The sequence below is a fragment of the Pseudophryne corroboree genome, chromosome 6, assembly GCF_028390025.1.
Source record: "Pseudophryne corroboree isolate aPseCor3 chromosome 6, aPseCor3.hap2, whole genome shotgun sequence".
Taxonomy (NCBI): domain Eukaryota; kingdom Metazoa; phylum Chordata; class Amphibia; order Anura; family Myobatrachidae; genus Pseudophryne; species Pseudophryne corroboree.
In genome coordinates this window covers 737,321,531-737,336,717 of record NC_086449.1, presented here as the reverse complement: position 1 = coordinate 737,336,717, position 15,187 = coordinate 737,321,531, and the positions used below count along the sequence as shown (strand labels likewise).

At 47.6% G+C, this 15,187-nt stretch overlaps 1 protein-coding gene across 8 annotated transcripts in view; it reads left to right on the top strand.

Moving 5' to 3' along the window:
- Positions 1-15,187, top strand: part of PARP11 (poly(ADP-ribose) polymerase family member 11) — a 114,185-nt gene that overhangs the window by 57,427 nt on the left and 41,571 nt on the right. For all 8 annotated transcript variants that reach the window (XM_063928471.1, XM_063928470.1, XM_063928466.1 and 5 more), the window contains one exon: positions 10,136-10,211. In XM_063928471.1, the coding sequence (XP_063784541.1) occupies positions 10,136-10,211 (76 nt within the window). The remainder of the gene's footprint in view (positions 1-10,135; positions 10,212-15,187) is intronic.

The following is a 15,187-nucleotide window of genomic DNA, read 5'->3' as shown; positions in this document are numbered from 1 at the left end:
GGGAAAAGTCGTCCCTGAATCCGTCACAGCGGATGGTTCATTTGGGAGCCATATTGGATTCAAACCTACAGAAGGTTCTCTTACCAGAGAAAAAGATAGTCAAGGTGCAGGTCATGGCTCAGGAAGCGTTGCAAGCCCAGACAATGTCAGTCCATGCGGCAATGCGACTGTTGGGTCTGATGGTATCAACCTTCGACATGGTGCAATATGCGCAATTCCACTCCAGACCGTTGCAGCACCTTATTCTGACCAAATGGAACGGAAATCATCAGACAATAAAGAAGCAGATGATAAAGATTCCAGTAAACGTAAAAAGGTCTCTAGCGTGGTGGCTACAGACAGACCATTTAAACAAGGGGAGACCCTTTTGGATAAAAGAGTGGCAAGTCCTGACAACAGATGCCAGCCTGCAGGGCTGGGGGGCGGTACTCGGAAGCCTATGGTTCTAAGGAAAATGGACCGCAAGGGAAAGTCGCCTGCCAATAAATCTGTTAGAAATAAGAGCCATTTACTTGGCTCTGGTTCAGGCAAAGGACAATCTACAAGGAAGACCAGTCCAGATCCGCTCAGACAATGCAACGGCAGTAGCATACCTCAATCATCAAGGAGGAACTGACAGCAAGAGATTGATGGAGGAAGTAACTCCCATTTTAAAATGGGCAGAACTCTATCTTCCGGCATTGTCAGCAGTTTTTGTCCCGGGTGTACTAAACTGGGAAGCGGACTTTCTCAGTCGGCACACCATTCAGGAAACCGAATGGGCACTACACCCAGAAGTATTTCAGACACTGGTTAACAGATGGGGTCTACCGGAGATGGACCTTATGGCGTCTCGTCTGAACAACAAAGTTCCGAGGTACGGATCAAGAACAAGGGACCCAGGAGCGGTCCTTGTAGACGCACTGTCAGTAGAATGGAGGTTTCAGCTGGCATATCTGTTCCCTCCAATATCTCTGTTACCCAGAGTAGTGAGAAAGATAAAACAGGCAAAAGGAGCGATCATTCTAATAGCTCCAGCTTGGCCAAGAAGGCATTGGTACACAGATCTGTTGAGAATGTCCGTGGAAGCACCGATACTGCTCCCTCAACATCCAGATCTGCTAATGCAGGGTCCTTGTTGTCACAGTCATCTGGATTGCCTGTCTTTGACGGCGTGGCTGTTGAAACCTCTATCTTAGAGGCTAAAGGTTTTTCGAAGCAAGTAATCCAAACTATGCTTAGAGCAAGAAAGCCTTCTTCGGCCCGTGTGTATCATAGAATATGGCAAGCCTATATTCATTGGTGTACTGGAAAAAATTTAAATCCGAGATCTTTTAAAGTAGCTAGGATTTTGGATTTCCTTCAGGCAGGATTGGATAAAGGGTTGAAAGTTGCTTCCTTGAGGGTTCAAGTCTCAGCGTTAACTGTATGGTTTCAGCAGAAGATTGCTGATTTACAGGATGTACGTACATTTTTTCAAGGAGTAGTACATATTCAACCTCCATTTGTTCCTCCTGCAGCTCCCTGGGATTTGAATTTAGTTCTTAAATTTCTCCAGGGTCCTTTGTTTGAACCACTTGAGAGAGCAGATCTTAAGTGGTTAACGGTTAAAGTTCTTTTTTTACTGGCAATGGCGTCAGCCAGAAGAGTGCCAGATATAGGAGCATTATCATGTAAGTCTCCTTTCCTAAGTTTTTTCCAGACAGAGCAGTTCTCAGAACGAGATCTAGCTATCTTCCAAAGGTGGTATAAAAGTTTCACCTGAATGAAGAGATTGTAGTCCCAGCTTTTCAGGTATTGGGACTATCTGCGGGAGAAGCGTCGCTGGACGTGGTCCGGGTTTAAGAATCTACATAGATCGTACTAGTGCCATCAGGAAAACAGATTCTCTCTTCATCCTCTACGGATTCCATAGAAGAGGATGGCCTGCTAGTAAACAGACGCTGGCGAGATGGCTCCGAATGGTAATATCAGAAGCTTATTCTCATGCAGATCTCCCTATTCCGGCTAATGTCTCTGCACACTCTACACGTAAGGTAGGTCCTTCTTGGGCAGCACAACAGGGTGCTTCAGCAGAACAGATATGTAGGGCAGCCACATGGTCTTCCATAAACACATTCATTAGACATTATGCCTTGGATACTTTTGCCTCTCATGACGCAGACTTCGGGCGAAAGGTCCTCCTGTGCAATCAGGAGCGTCCCCACCACTAAAATGGCTTTGGGAATCCCAATGTTATCCTGTGGATAATCCTGTGGACCCAGCCAGAGAAATATACGTTATGGTAAGAACTTACCGTTGATAATGTGATTTCTCTTATGTCCACAGGTATCCACAGGGATCCCACCCTGACGCATCTGATTTGAGGATCTAGACAATCACTAAAACCTCTTCCTTCTTGTATGGAAGGGTGTGCATGTGTGTTCTTATCGCCTGTACAGGTCTCTGCCTGATGTTCCTGCCTAAAATCGCTGTGGAAAGAACTGATCTGACTGAGTCAGTGGGCGGGACTATATAGTGGAGGCCCCAATGCATCCTGGGAGGCCAGAAAGCTTGTGACCGTGTTGGTGCCATTTTCGCTGTCGCTCGACAATATCCCAATGTTATCCTGTGGATACCTGTGGACATAAGAGAAATCACGATATCAACAGTAAGTTCTTACCATAACGTATATTTTTGCGTAATGGCAGGCTATGCAGGATTAGATGGAAGAGTAAATGCACCTGGCACATCATTATAGACATCAAGTGCTCTGTAATGATCCATACCAAACTGAGCCTGACAGAAGGCAGAGGCACCTTTATAGAGGATACGGTCATTCGGTTGACCACTATTGGTCAACATGCATTAGGTCGACATGGTTACTAGGTCGACATGGAAAAAGGTCAACATGCGTTTTTCACATTTTTTTTTTACTTTTTCATACTTTACGTTCCATGTGGACTACGATTGCGAATAGTAACCTGTGCTGAGCGCAGCGAGGGACACTGTGCACTAATTGGGGTTCCCCGTCACTTTACGAAGAAAACGACACAGAAGAAAGTTAAAAAAACCTCATGTCGACCTTGTACATGTGGACCTAATGACCATGTCGACCTAGTGACCATGTAGACCAATAGTGGTCGACCTAATGACCCATACCCCTTTATAGATGCATAAAATTATGCATACAAATCCTGAGATGCTGTTGGCTATTAGTCATTTAGGGGTCTATTTACTAAGCCTTGGATGGAGATAAAGTCCATGGAGATAAAGTACCAGCCAATCCGCTCCTAACTATCATTTCTCTAACGTCCTAGAGGATGCTGGGGTCCACATTAGTACCATGGGGTATAGATGGGTCCACCGGGAGCCATTGGCACTTTAAGAGTTTGAGAGTGTGGGCTGGCTCCTCCCTCTATGCCCCTCCTACCAGACTCCGTTTAGAAAATGTGCCCGGAGGAGCCGGTCACAGCTAAGGGAGCTCTCCAGAGTTTCTCTAGTAAAGTTTATCTTAGAGTTTTTTATTTTACAGGGAGGCTGCTGGCAACAGCCTCCCTGCTTCATGGGACTAAGGGGGGGGAGTAGTGTCCGCCCTGCGGGGTCTGAGCCACTATCTCCGCTGACTGAATACTGAGCTCCAGAGGGGATAGATCGTTCCCTGCCACAGGGTATCGCACACCCCAGCAGCATGCCGCCACCCCCTTACAGAGCTAAAGATCAGTGGCGAGAGAGTCACCGACCCCCCCTAGCAAGCGGGTGGCCGGTGTGAAGATGGCGACATATGGGTAGGAGCGCAGTATTAACTGCGCTCCGGAGGCTCAGCCGTACATAGTGCGGCGCTGTGAGGGGCACCCTGAGCCAGCACCTACACCCTACACTGGTCGCACAGCCTGTCGGGGTCCCCGGATCTCAGCCAGCATAAATCCTTAGGCCAGTATAATCCTATGAAGAGCGGGAAGACAGCGCCATTTTGGAGGTGGAGCTTCTCCTCAGAGCGGACCCAGCAGTTTTCAGCGCCATTTTCCTGCCTGCACAACGCTGTCAGTGAAGAGTAAGTCCCTCCATAGCAACTCCATCTATCTATCGCGGTACCATGAGGTTGTAGAAGTGAGGGGGGGGGGGGGGGGGGGGGAATTCTGCAAAACGACTGTGTAACCTATTAAGGTGCACAGTCAGCGCTGATAGGGGGTCTCCCTTTATATTAAAAGTGCTGTGTGTGGGTTGGCTCCAATCTCTGTGTCTCTCTGGCCATTCTTGGGGGTGAAACTCTGCCTGCCCTCCCCTGTATGTGTGTGGAGTGTCTGTGGTCTCCATTAAGCAATGTCCAGGGACTCTGTGTCATATGCTGCAGAGGATTTGTCCTCTCAGGATGATCCCATTCCATGTAATCAGGATTGCACTGGTTTAGCACAGATTCCAGCAAGGGAGCCTGAGTAGTTATCCTCTATCAAATCTATGATTTCTCAGATTTCAAACGGGGTTGCACAAAATGAATCTGCAACTCAGACTTTACAGGACTCTATGGCAGTCTGGCCCAGTTCTGGTACATCAGGGCCCCTCGCTGTATATTCACATAAACGTGCTCTTGCTCAGATCATGCAGGATGGTACCGATACCGATTCTAATACTGCAGATGGTGACGGGGATGTGTTACGGGGGGCTGCATCTCATGCAAAGGGGGTGCAGTTGATGATGGAGGCTATTAGCAATGTGTTGAATATTGCGGATACAACACCCGAGCAGGTTGAGGAGGCTTACTTCACTGAAAATAAGAAAGCCTCGCTAACCTTCCCTGCGTCAAAGAAATTCCAGATACCTAAAAGGGTCTGGTGGCATTTCCTTTCCCGGTAGAGGATAAGAAAAAATGGGAAAACCCGCCTATTGTTGATGCGTCCGTATCCAGACTCTCAAAAAAGGTGGTTTTACCTGTTCCAGGATCTACTGCCTTGAAAGAGCCGGCTGATCGTAAAATTGATAATACACTCAAATCCATGTACACGGCTTCTAGGGCAATCCTACGTCCCACTATTGCCAGTGCTTGGATTGCCAAAGCTATAGTAAAGTGGTCAGGCACGTTACTTGAGGACTTGGATACTATGGAGAAATGTGATGTTGAATTGTTTTTAAGTAACATTCAGGATTCGGCAGGATTTCTGGTAGAATCCATGAAAGACCTGGGTTCCATTGCTGCGGAGATTTCCTCCATGTCAGTATCAGCTCGTCGAGGACTGTGGTTGTGCCAGTGGTGTGCAGACGCGGAATCCAGGAGAAGTGTGGACACCCTACCCTACACAGGTCAGGCTCTCTTTGGGGAAGCGTTAGATGCGTGGATCGCTACGGCTGGTAAGTCACCCTTTCTTCCCTCAGCTACACCTGCTCCGAAGAAACCATTTTCTTCTGTTACATCACAGCTCTTTCGGTCTAACAAGCCCAGAAAGGCCAAGCCGTACAACACCTTCTTTCGGGGAGGTCGGTCCAAGTTCAAGAAACCTGCGGCTGCAGGTTCCCAGGAACAGAAACCTGCTTCAGGTACACCAAAGTCCTCCGCATGATAGTGTACTGCACGCCCAGGAGGTGGGGCCGGTGGGAGCGAGACTCAGACATTTCAGTCATGTCTGGGTGTCCTTCGGCCTGGACCCCTGGGTGCAAGATATCGTGTCCCTGGGGTACAGGCTGGAATTTCAAAATCTCCCTCCTCACCGATTTTTCAGATCAGGCTTGCCAGCTCTGCTGGCAGATAGGACTGTCCTGCAAGAAACCGTCCAGAAATTGGCGGAGGCACAAGTTATTGTACCAGTACCACCTCATATGCAAAACAAAGGTTGCTATTCGAACCTTTTTGTGGTACCGAAACCGGATGGTTCGTTCAGACCCATTCTGAACTTAAAATCACTAAACCCCTTTATGAGTTTAAAATGGAGTCTCTAAGGGCAGTGATATCAGGTCTGGAGGAGGGGGAATTCTTGGTATCCCTGGATATCAAGGATGCATACTTTCACATTCCAAATGCCGCATAAAGCTTCTATTCAATTCGCATTGTTGGACTGTCACTTTCAGTTCCAGGCCCTCCCATTCGGGCTCTCCACAGCACCGAGGGTATTCACCAAGGTGATGGCGGAAATGATAATTCTCTTCCGCAGACAGGGGTGAACATAATTCCGTATCTGGACGATCTGATGATGAAGGCATCGTCCAAGGAGAAGCTGTTACGGTCCATAACACTCACGACTCAGCTTCTCAGGGAACATGGTTGGATCCTGAATCCTCCAAAATCACAATTGGAACCAACCAGGAGGTTGTCCTTTCTGGGAATGATCCTCGACACGGAGGTGCGGAGGGTGTTTCTCCCAGAGGAAAAAGCGTTGGTGATTCAAACGATGGTCCGTGATGTCCTGAAGCCAGCCTGGGTGTCAGTTCATCAGTGCATTCGCCTTCTGGAGAAGATGGTGGCGTCTTACAAGGCTCTGCAGTACGGGAGGTTTCACACCCGGTCCTTTCAACTGGATCTCCTGGACAAGTGGTCGGGATCCCATCTACACATGCACCAGAGAATACGTCTGTCGCCAAAGGCCAGGATTTCACTCCTCTGGTGGCTGCAATTGCCTCACCTTCTGGAGGGCTCCAGGTTCGGGATTCAGAACTGGATCCTTCTAACCACGGATGCAAGTCTCCGGGGCTGGGCTGCAGTCACTCAAGGGGAAACCTTCCAAGGAAGGTGGTCAGTTCTGGAAGCAGGCCTGCTGGTAAACTTTCTGGAACTAAGAGCCGTCTACATCTGTCATCTCCAAGTGGCCCATCTGAGAAATCGGGCCATTCAAGTGCAGTCGGACAATGTGACAACGGTGGCTTACATAAACCGACAGGGCGGAACGAAGGGCAGAGCTGCAATGGCAGAGGTAACAAGAATCATCCACTAGGCAGAAAAGCACGTGTTGGCGCTGTCTGCAATCTTCATTCCAGGAGTAGACAACTGGGAAGCCTACTTCCTCAGCAGACACGATCTCCATCCATGGGAGTGGGGTCTCCATCCGGAGGTGTTCAAGGAGGTAACAGATCTTTGGGACATACCCCAGATCGACATGATGGCCTCTTGACTCAACAAGAAGCTTCGGCGGTATTGTTCCAGGTCGAGGGACCTGCAAGCAGTGGCGGTGGACGCCCTAGTGACTCCGTGGGTGTTCCAGTCGGTGTACGTGTTTCCTCTACTTCCACTCATCCCAAGGGTTCTAAAACTCATAAGGAGAACAAAGGTTCAAGCGATCCTCATTGCTCCAGACTGGCAGTAGATCTTCTGGATCTACTGCAAGAAGAGCCGAGGCCCCTCCCTCTTCGGGAGGACCTGCTGCAGCACGGGCCGTTCGCCTATCAAGACTTACCGGCCGTTCACCTATCAAGACGTACTGCGGCTACGTTTGATGGCATGGAGGTTGAATGCTGGATAATAGCTCGGAAGGGCATTCCGAACAAGGTTATTCATATCCTGATACAGGCTAGGAAACGAGTAACGTCTAAACCTTACATCGAATTTTGAAAAAATATGTATCTTGGTGCGGTGGAGTTTCAACTGGGACGGTTTCTCCTCTTCCTACAAGCTGGTGTGGATATGGGCCTGAGGTTGGGATCTGTGAAGTTCCAGATTTCGGCTCTATACATTTTCTTCCAGAAACAATTGGTTGCCCTCCCTGAGGTTCAGACCTTTTTGAAGGGAGTTCTGCACATCCAACCTCCCTTTGTACCTCCTACGGTGCCTTGGCACCTTAACGTGGTGTTGCAGTTGCTCCAATCGGACTGGCTCGAGCCTCTACAGGAGGTTGAGGTAAAATTTCTTACGTGGAAGGCTGTCACTTTGTTGGCTTTAGCTTCTGCTAGACGTGTGTCAGAGTTGGGGGCTTTGTCTTGTAAAAGCCCATACTTGATCTTCCACGAAGATAGAGCTGAGCTCCGGACACGTCAGCAGTTTCTTCCGAAGGTTGTGTCTTCATTTCAGATCAACCAACCTATTGTGGTGCCAGTGGCTACTGACTCCTCAATTTCATCAAAGTCCTTGGATGTTGTAAGGGCTCTGAAAATCTATGTGAAGAGGACTGCTCGTCACAGAAAATCGGACTCTCTGTTTGTCCTGTATGATCCCAAGAAAATTGGGTGTCCTGCTTCTAACCAGGCAATCTCTCGCTGGATCAGGTTCACTATCCAGCATGTGTATTCTACGGCAAGATTGCCGTGTCCTACGACTGTCAAGACCCACTATACTCATAAGGTGGGGTCTTCCTGGGCGGCTGACCAAGGTGTCTCGGCGTTACAACTTTGCCGAGCTGCAACTTGGTCTGGGTCGAACACGTTTGCAAAGTTCTACAAGTTCGATACTTTTGGCCTCTGATGATCTGAATTTCAGTCAATCAGTTCTGCAGGAGCACCCGCGCTCTCCCTCCCGTTCTGGGAGCTTTGGTACATCCCCATGGTACTAATGTGGACCCCAGCATCCTCTAGGACGTAAGAGAAAATAGGATTTTGGTTACCTACCGGTAAATCCTTTTCTCGTAGTCCGTAGAGGATGCTGGGCGCCCAATTGCTGCAATTGTTATCTGGTTCAGTACAACTTTGTTATTAGTTGAGTACTGCATTGTTACTTAGTAAGTAATGTTTTCAGCTGTTGCTGAGTTTCAAGCTAGTTTGCTTGAGGTGCCTTGTATGTGTGAGCTGGTATGAATCTTGCCACTATCTGTGTTAAATCCTTCTCTCGAAGATGTCCGTCTACTCGGGCACAGTTTCTAGACTGAGTCTGGTAGGAGGGGCATAGAGGGAGGAGCCAGCCCACACTCTCAAACTCTTAAAGTGCCAATGGCTCCTGGTGGACCCGTCTGTACCCCATGGTACTAATGTGGACCCCAGCATCCTCTACGGACTACGAGAAAAGGATTTACCGGTAGGTAACCAAAATCCTATTTTTTCAAACCCAGTCTGTGGCATGGCAGTTTGGAGCGGATTGGCTGGTACTTTATCTCCGTGGACTTTATCTCCATTTAAGGCTTAGTAAATAGACCCCTAAGTCCTATATAGGGAATTCAATAGTTGGTACAGTGGCATTTTTAAGGGGCGCCATTACTTTAACCCCTCTGCATAGCTGATTTATTTCTGTTCAAGTGAAATAGAATAGAGAAGGAATTGGTTAGTGTGAACACATGACAACAACTAATCTACAAAGACCTGCTGGGTTAATCTACTACCAGTAGCCATAGTAACAAAGAACTGCTCTTTGGAAGACATGGTGGCATTAGCGAGCATCTTTGCTGTCTTGCTGTGACCTTCCTGGACTACTTGTTCTTATACAGGTGTTTCTGCTTGTGAATTATTCCTGGAATTCATTTTCAGCAAACCCTGTAACAGAGAGGATGTAACTAGATGGTCTGAGCTGCTTACTTTGGCCTGAATATGCCTTGGCATGTTGCCTATAGTAGGTAGAACAATTTTCAGATGCAAGAGGTGTATTTGTTTTTTAGCCAGGCACAATCATGGTCATGGCTAAGGTGCAGTGGTATGGGTGCCTGCCTTACACCATCAACAACATAGTCCTAAACTTGTCCAAGCACAGCACAAACATCATTGTCACTCTCATTTACCATCATTCCCAACGCACTCTACCTTAGGAAGAACTTCCAAAGTAGCCAGTTTCTAAATCATTAGGTACCTTTCCGTTTTCAACTGGTTGAGATATTGGGCAACAGCGTAAAGATGCTTATATCCCTTTTACACCACTGCAATTACACGGGTAATTGCCAGGTCAACCCGATCCACGGCTCGGTGTAAAAGGATTCCCGAAAAATATCTCTGGTCCAGCAAGCAGGGTTGGGCCCAGGTAATGGGCAGTATAAACGGACCCGGGTCCCGATACAAGCCTATGGAGAGCCAGCTCACCGGCGATTGGAGATGATCTCATCAGTACATGCTCTGCTTTCTGACCTTGGCAATCCCAAATATACCTGAGGCTATACGCGTATATATAGAACCCTGATGTGTCAGGTTAATGTGAATGAGAGACTCTCATCTCTCCCAAGAATAGCGGGTTTCTGTCACAGTATCTGGAGAAATGTTCATTTATAGTAAAACATATATGCTTTGTTGTTTCTTCCTTTCTCTCTATTCATCTTCTTCTTCTTTCTTTTTTTTCCTGGTACAGAAATGAAACAAACCAATTTATGCACAGGGAAAAAACGACCCATAAAACGAGCCCCTTTTTCCATTTCCGCTTTCAGGTAATCGGCTATATTGTCACTCTAATAGTCACATTATAGAGACCTTTTGTTAGTATTATATCTCTTCATTATTTATTAGTACACTACATTTTTATTAGTTGATCAGATATAGTAAGTGTTTTTTTTGTTTAGGAACTATACAATTGTATGCTGTACTTATTTATAGAGAAATGAAATCAGGATATTCCCATTGTAAGACTTTATACTACCTTCTGTAAACAGAGTTTGGTATATTCCCCCCCCCCCCATTCATCATGTCGACATGAAACGGTCGGCATGCTTGGTATGTTGACATTCACCACTTTGATGTTCATCACTTTGGCTATACTGATTAAATGCCAACATGATTAGAATGTTGACAAAATGTCCCCAGTGGTCCATCGGTGACCTGGTTCTTCGTCTCGAGTGCTGTCTTTATGGTCCAGCTGTCGTTGACTTCGGGTGATCCTGCTTTGGTTCCAGCAGTGAGTATTGCTAACCCTCCCATTAGTGCCTCCCCTCCCGCTGCCTAACCCTATAGGCAGCCTGAGAATGTTGCCATTTCATATGTCGGCAATATGATATGTTCCGTGTCAACATTTCATAACAGGCAGCATTTTAATTGTCATCATTATACATGTTGGCATAATGACTGCATCTTCTATAAACGGTAGGTTAAGTCTATCTAAAAATACCAAACCTTTTCCATTCACAAGTGAAACATCATTTATACTTTGTCCCTTAATGCCTTCTCTCTTCTAAGCGTCTTTTCTCTGTATCTGATAACTTTCTCACAAAACATCAATTTAGGATGGTATCTTTGTGACAAACACTGACAAAGAGCAAAGAAATGGAAGAAATACACAGATGGATACCCTGCAGTTATGACCACCATAAGTTCTCCCTGTACTAGACACAGTTACTTTTCTCTCAACAGAAACCATACCCAAACATGAGTTCTGGAAGAGATGTCTATATCAATTAATTTATGATGATTAGGAAACTTTAAAACTGCCTTCCCACTTAATTGGATTATTTTCTTAATTGTATGATGTTATACAAGATTTCACCTGTTGGAGGTGTAACAAGCTGAAGCATCTGTCGCCTGCAGAGACTGTTTTATGGCTGATGAGTATAGATATGCAATATGTCACTGGATACTGCAGGACGTAAGCTTCATCACCTCGGCAGGGCCGTAACTGGAGAGGGGGGCTGAGGGGGCATGCGCACCGGGTGCAGGATTTGAGGGGGCGCCAAGGAGTTACAGAGGAGCAGGTTTTTGTTTTTTTTTTACCGGCAGTGCTGTGCTGCTCCAGTGAGACAGCAGACAGCTCCCCATGGCAATACCTCTGACCCACCTGTCTGCCCGCAGCTGGCTCCGATGCTGTGCGGGTGAGCTCCAGTACCTGGGATCTCTCCTATGTCGGCTACTGTCTTAAACTCTCTTCTTTGCCATGCAGTGCTGCAACTAGCGTGTGGTGCACTGTACAAACTATAGACGCGCACTGTGCTCCCAGTTAGCAGTATCAACCTCCGCTTTGCCTCCCAGAGGCAATGTATGGGCACACACAGAGGAGCATGTAGCTGAACATGCTGGCAGGGCATGTGACGCATAGGGCATTTGAGGCACATAGGGGAATATTGTTCGGTAGTATCCCCTTTTTTCAATATTTTTTATAATCTGATTATTTTATTTTTCCATTTTTTTTTTTTTCCTTTTGGGAGGGGAAGGGCGCCAGATTACTGCCTTGCCCCGGGTGATGAAAATCCTAGTTTCGGCCCTGACCTCGGCCATTGTAGTCTTTCTCTACATGCTCTGCTGAGATATCCTTTCTTCAGAGCTGGCCAGTGAGCGGGAACTGCAGGCATCTCATTCAACATATCTGTATCTGTCGTATACATATGCGGTAGTGAGACCTCCTATCCACTGAGCCCTTTCCTAGTCAGAAGATCCAAAAGGAAGCCTTTTGAGGCCATTTTCTCTCTGTTGATGCGCTCAAAGATGATGGACATGTTGAACCCCAGTATTTCACCCAGATGTTTGATGATCTTAGAGCTGAGGATGGACAGGAGGACATTGAAAACGGATGATTTGTTGGTCTTTTATAAAGAAGAGGTTGTCACACATCGGGGTTGCAGACAATGTTACCTGACCAAGCGGGGCCATAGGTGCTCATTTTGACTGTCGGAGACTTCCCTGAACTTCATGCTTGCCAATCAGCTGGATGTTTGGTGTCCATCTCAAAATCCTCTCCTGTGCTGTTGGAGTATGGGTACCGCCATCTTGGCTGATATCACCTGTTGACTAACTACCAATCAGGGTCCACTGCCTGCACATATGATTCACTCAACCTTTCTAGGACAAGGATGACCTATTTAAACCAGCACTGGAAGTAGATTTCTTCTGACCAGAGACCTGCCTGCATCTATTCTAGTTTAGTTCCTGTGTGTGCTATTCTGTTGCTGTCAGCTCTAGGCTGTGCATCATACACAGCAAGCTCCATCATGAGCTCCAAGCCTTGCTCTATACACAGCAGGAAAGTACCACCATCAGCTCCAAGCCTTGTACTATACACCGCAAGCTCCACCATCAACCCCAGGGTGTGCGCTGTACACAGGAAGCTCCAACATCTGCTCCAGGCAGTGCGTTAGACACCGCAAGTGCCAGCGTTGTCTCCAGGCAGTGCACTAGACACAGCAAGCGCCAGCGTTGTCTCCATGCAGTGCACTAGACACAGCAAGCGCCAGTGTTGTCTCCAGGCAGTGCACTAGACACAGCAAGCGCCAGCGTTGTCTCCAGGCAGTGCATTAGACACAGCAAGCGCCAGCGTTGTCTCCAGGCAGTGCACTAGACACAGCAAGCGCCAGCGTTGTCTCCAGGCAGTGCACTAGACACAGCAAGCGCCAGCGTTGTCTTCAGGCAGTGCACTAGACACAGCAAGTGCCAGCGTTGTCTCCAGGCAGTGCACTAGACACAGCAAGCGCCAGCGTTGTCTCCAGGCAGTGCACTAGACACAGCAAGCGCCAGCGTTGTCTCCAGGCAGTGCACTAGACACAGCAAGCGCCAGCGTTGTCTCCAGGCAGTGCACTAGACACAGCAAGCGCCAGCGTTGTCTCCAGGCAGTGCACTAGACACAGCAAGCGCCAGCGTTGTCTCCAGGCAGTGCACTAGACACAGCAAGCGCCAGCGTTGTCTCCAGGCAGTGCACTAGACACAGCAAGCGCCAGCGTTGTCTCCAGGCAGTGCACTAGACACAGCAAGCGCCAGCGTTGTCTCCAGGCAGTGCACTAGACACAGCAAGCGCCAGCGTTGTCTCCAGGCAGTGCACTAGACACAACAAGCGCAAGCGTCTCCAGGCAGACCCTGGAGGCTTATCAGGTACGGAGCTGAAGTCACACACCCTCCCTGAAAACACTTGGGAACGCCTGCGTTTTTCCGGATACTCCCAGTAAACGGTCAGTTACCACCCACAAGCAGCCTCCTCCTGTCAATCACCTTGCGAACGTCCGTGCGATTAGAATTTTCGCACCATCGCTGGCCAGCAATGCCCTTTGTTGTCCGACGTGCGTGCGCATTTCAGTGCATACGCATGCGCTGTTAGTACCCGATCGCCCCCCGGTGTGCAAAAACACTTAGCAGCGATCAGATCTGAATGACCCCCTTTGTTCGAGAAACTGATTGTTTGTCTCAGTTACTCCAGGCCACAAGGTGGCTCTCCAAACTGCTCTGCATTCTGCCTCCCATCTGTATTCCTACCAACCTGAATGAGGAAGAGCTGCAACTAGCTTCTGCCCCTCTCCTAACACAGACCCAGTCCTTGGGTTCCTTTCCTGGGGCAACAAACCCCCAGAGACCTGACAGTTTATTTAAAATGTTCTTTGCATTTCTAATAAAAAGTATTATGGGTTTGTTTGTTTGTTTGTTTGTTTGTTTGTTTTCTATAAAATTGGTTGTATTGTTTTGCCTTACTTAGCCAATTCTCCACTCTTTAAAAGGTTTGATCCATTTATACCCCTTTCACACTGCCAATGCCGGATCCCACCCGGGAATTGGAAACGGGTCCTTCCTGGGTGGGATCCGGCATTGGCAGATGCTGCAGGCTTTCCCGACCCGGCAATATGCCGGGCGGGTTGCCATAGCAGCAGGGGGGCGGGGGTGGAGGTGGAGGCGGCGCTGGGAGATGAGATCATCTCCGCGCTGCATCTCCCTATCTAGTAAACGGGTCCGGGGTCGCATCGACCCGGGAGCCCGTTTTCGCAGCCACTGACCCGGTATTCAACACTGCTTTATACCCGGGTTGAATTGCCAGTTCAAGTGACCCGGGATTTCGGCTATGCCCCTTTCACACCGCACGCCGACCCAATATGCCGGGTCGATACCGGGTTATTTGTGCGGTGTGAAAGGGGTATTACAAACTTTCTAAATAGGATAAGTCAGAGTGTACAGCAGCTATCATTTATCTAGTACATTTGTAAATTAATCCGATTGGTTGCTATGGGCAACACCTCTACTTATCCTCTTTAGAAAGTTTGATAAATTTCCCCTATTATTGTCTCTCTGTTCTAGTGAAAACCAGGGCAGGTTGTGTAGCATTGGTACTGGTGAAGGCGTAGGAAAGGGAGCATGCTGCATGTCATTTTATATAAGTAGTAACCATAAAATTGTTTTAAACTAAAGATTAATTAAATAACTCCTAAACCTTTGCACCACTTTATATATTTTTATATTTAACTGTCCTCATCTTGATTGAGCCAATGCAGTCATCGGTTGTATAGATCTCACTACGGTTGCAATACAGAAGCACCATGTGCATTGCGGTGTTACCTAAGTGCCACCTGGTGTTTGAAATAAGTATTACATACCAGACAAAGCAGAATTTACAATCCTTAATGCACTGCTTCACAAAATCCAACATATTGCAGACTAAAGCTAAGAAGGTTACAGCTAAAGGTATTATGCATGCTGAATTTTGATTGCTCAGTCTTGCCCATACACT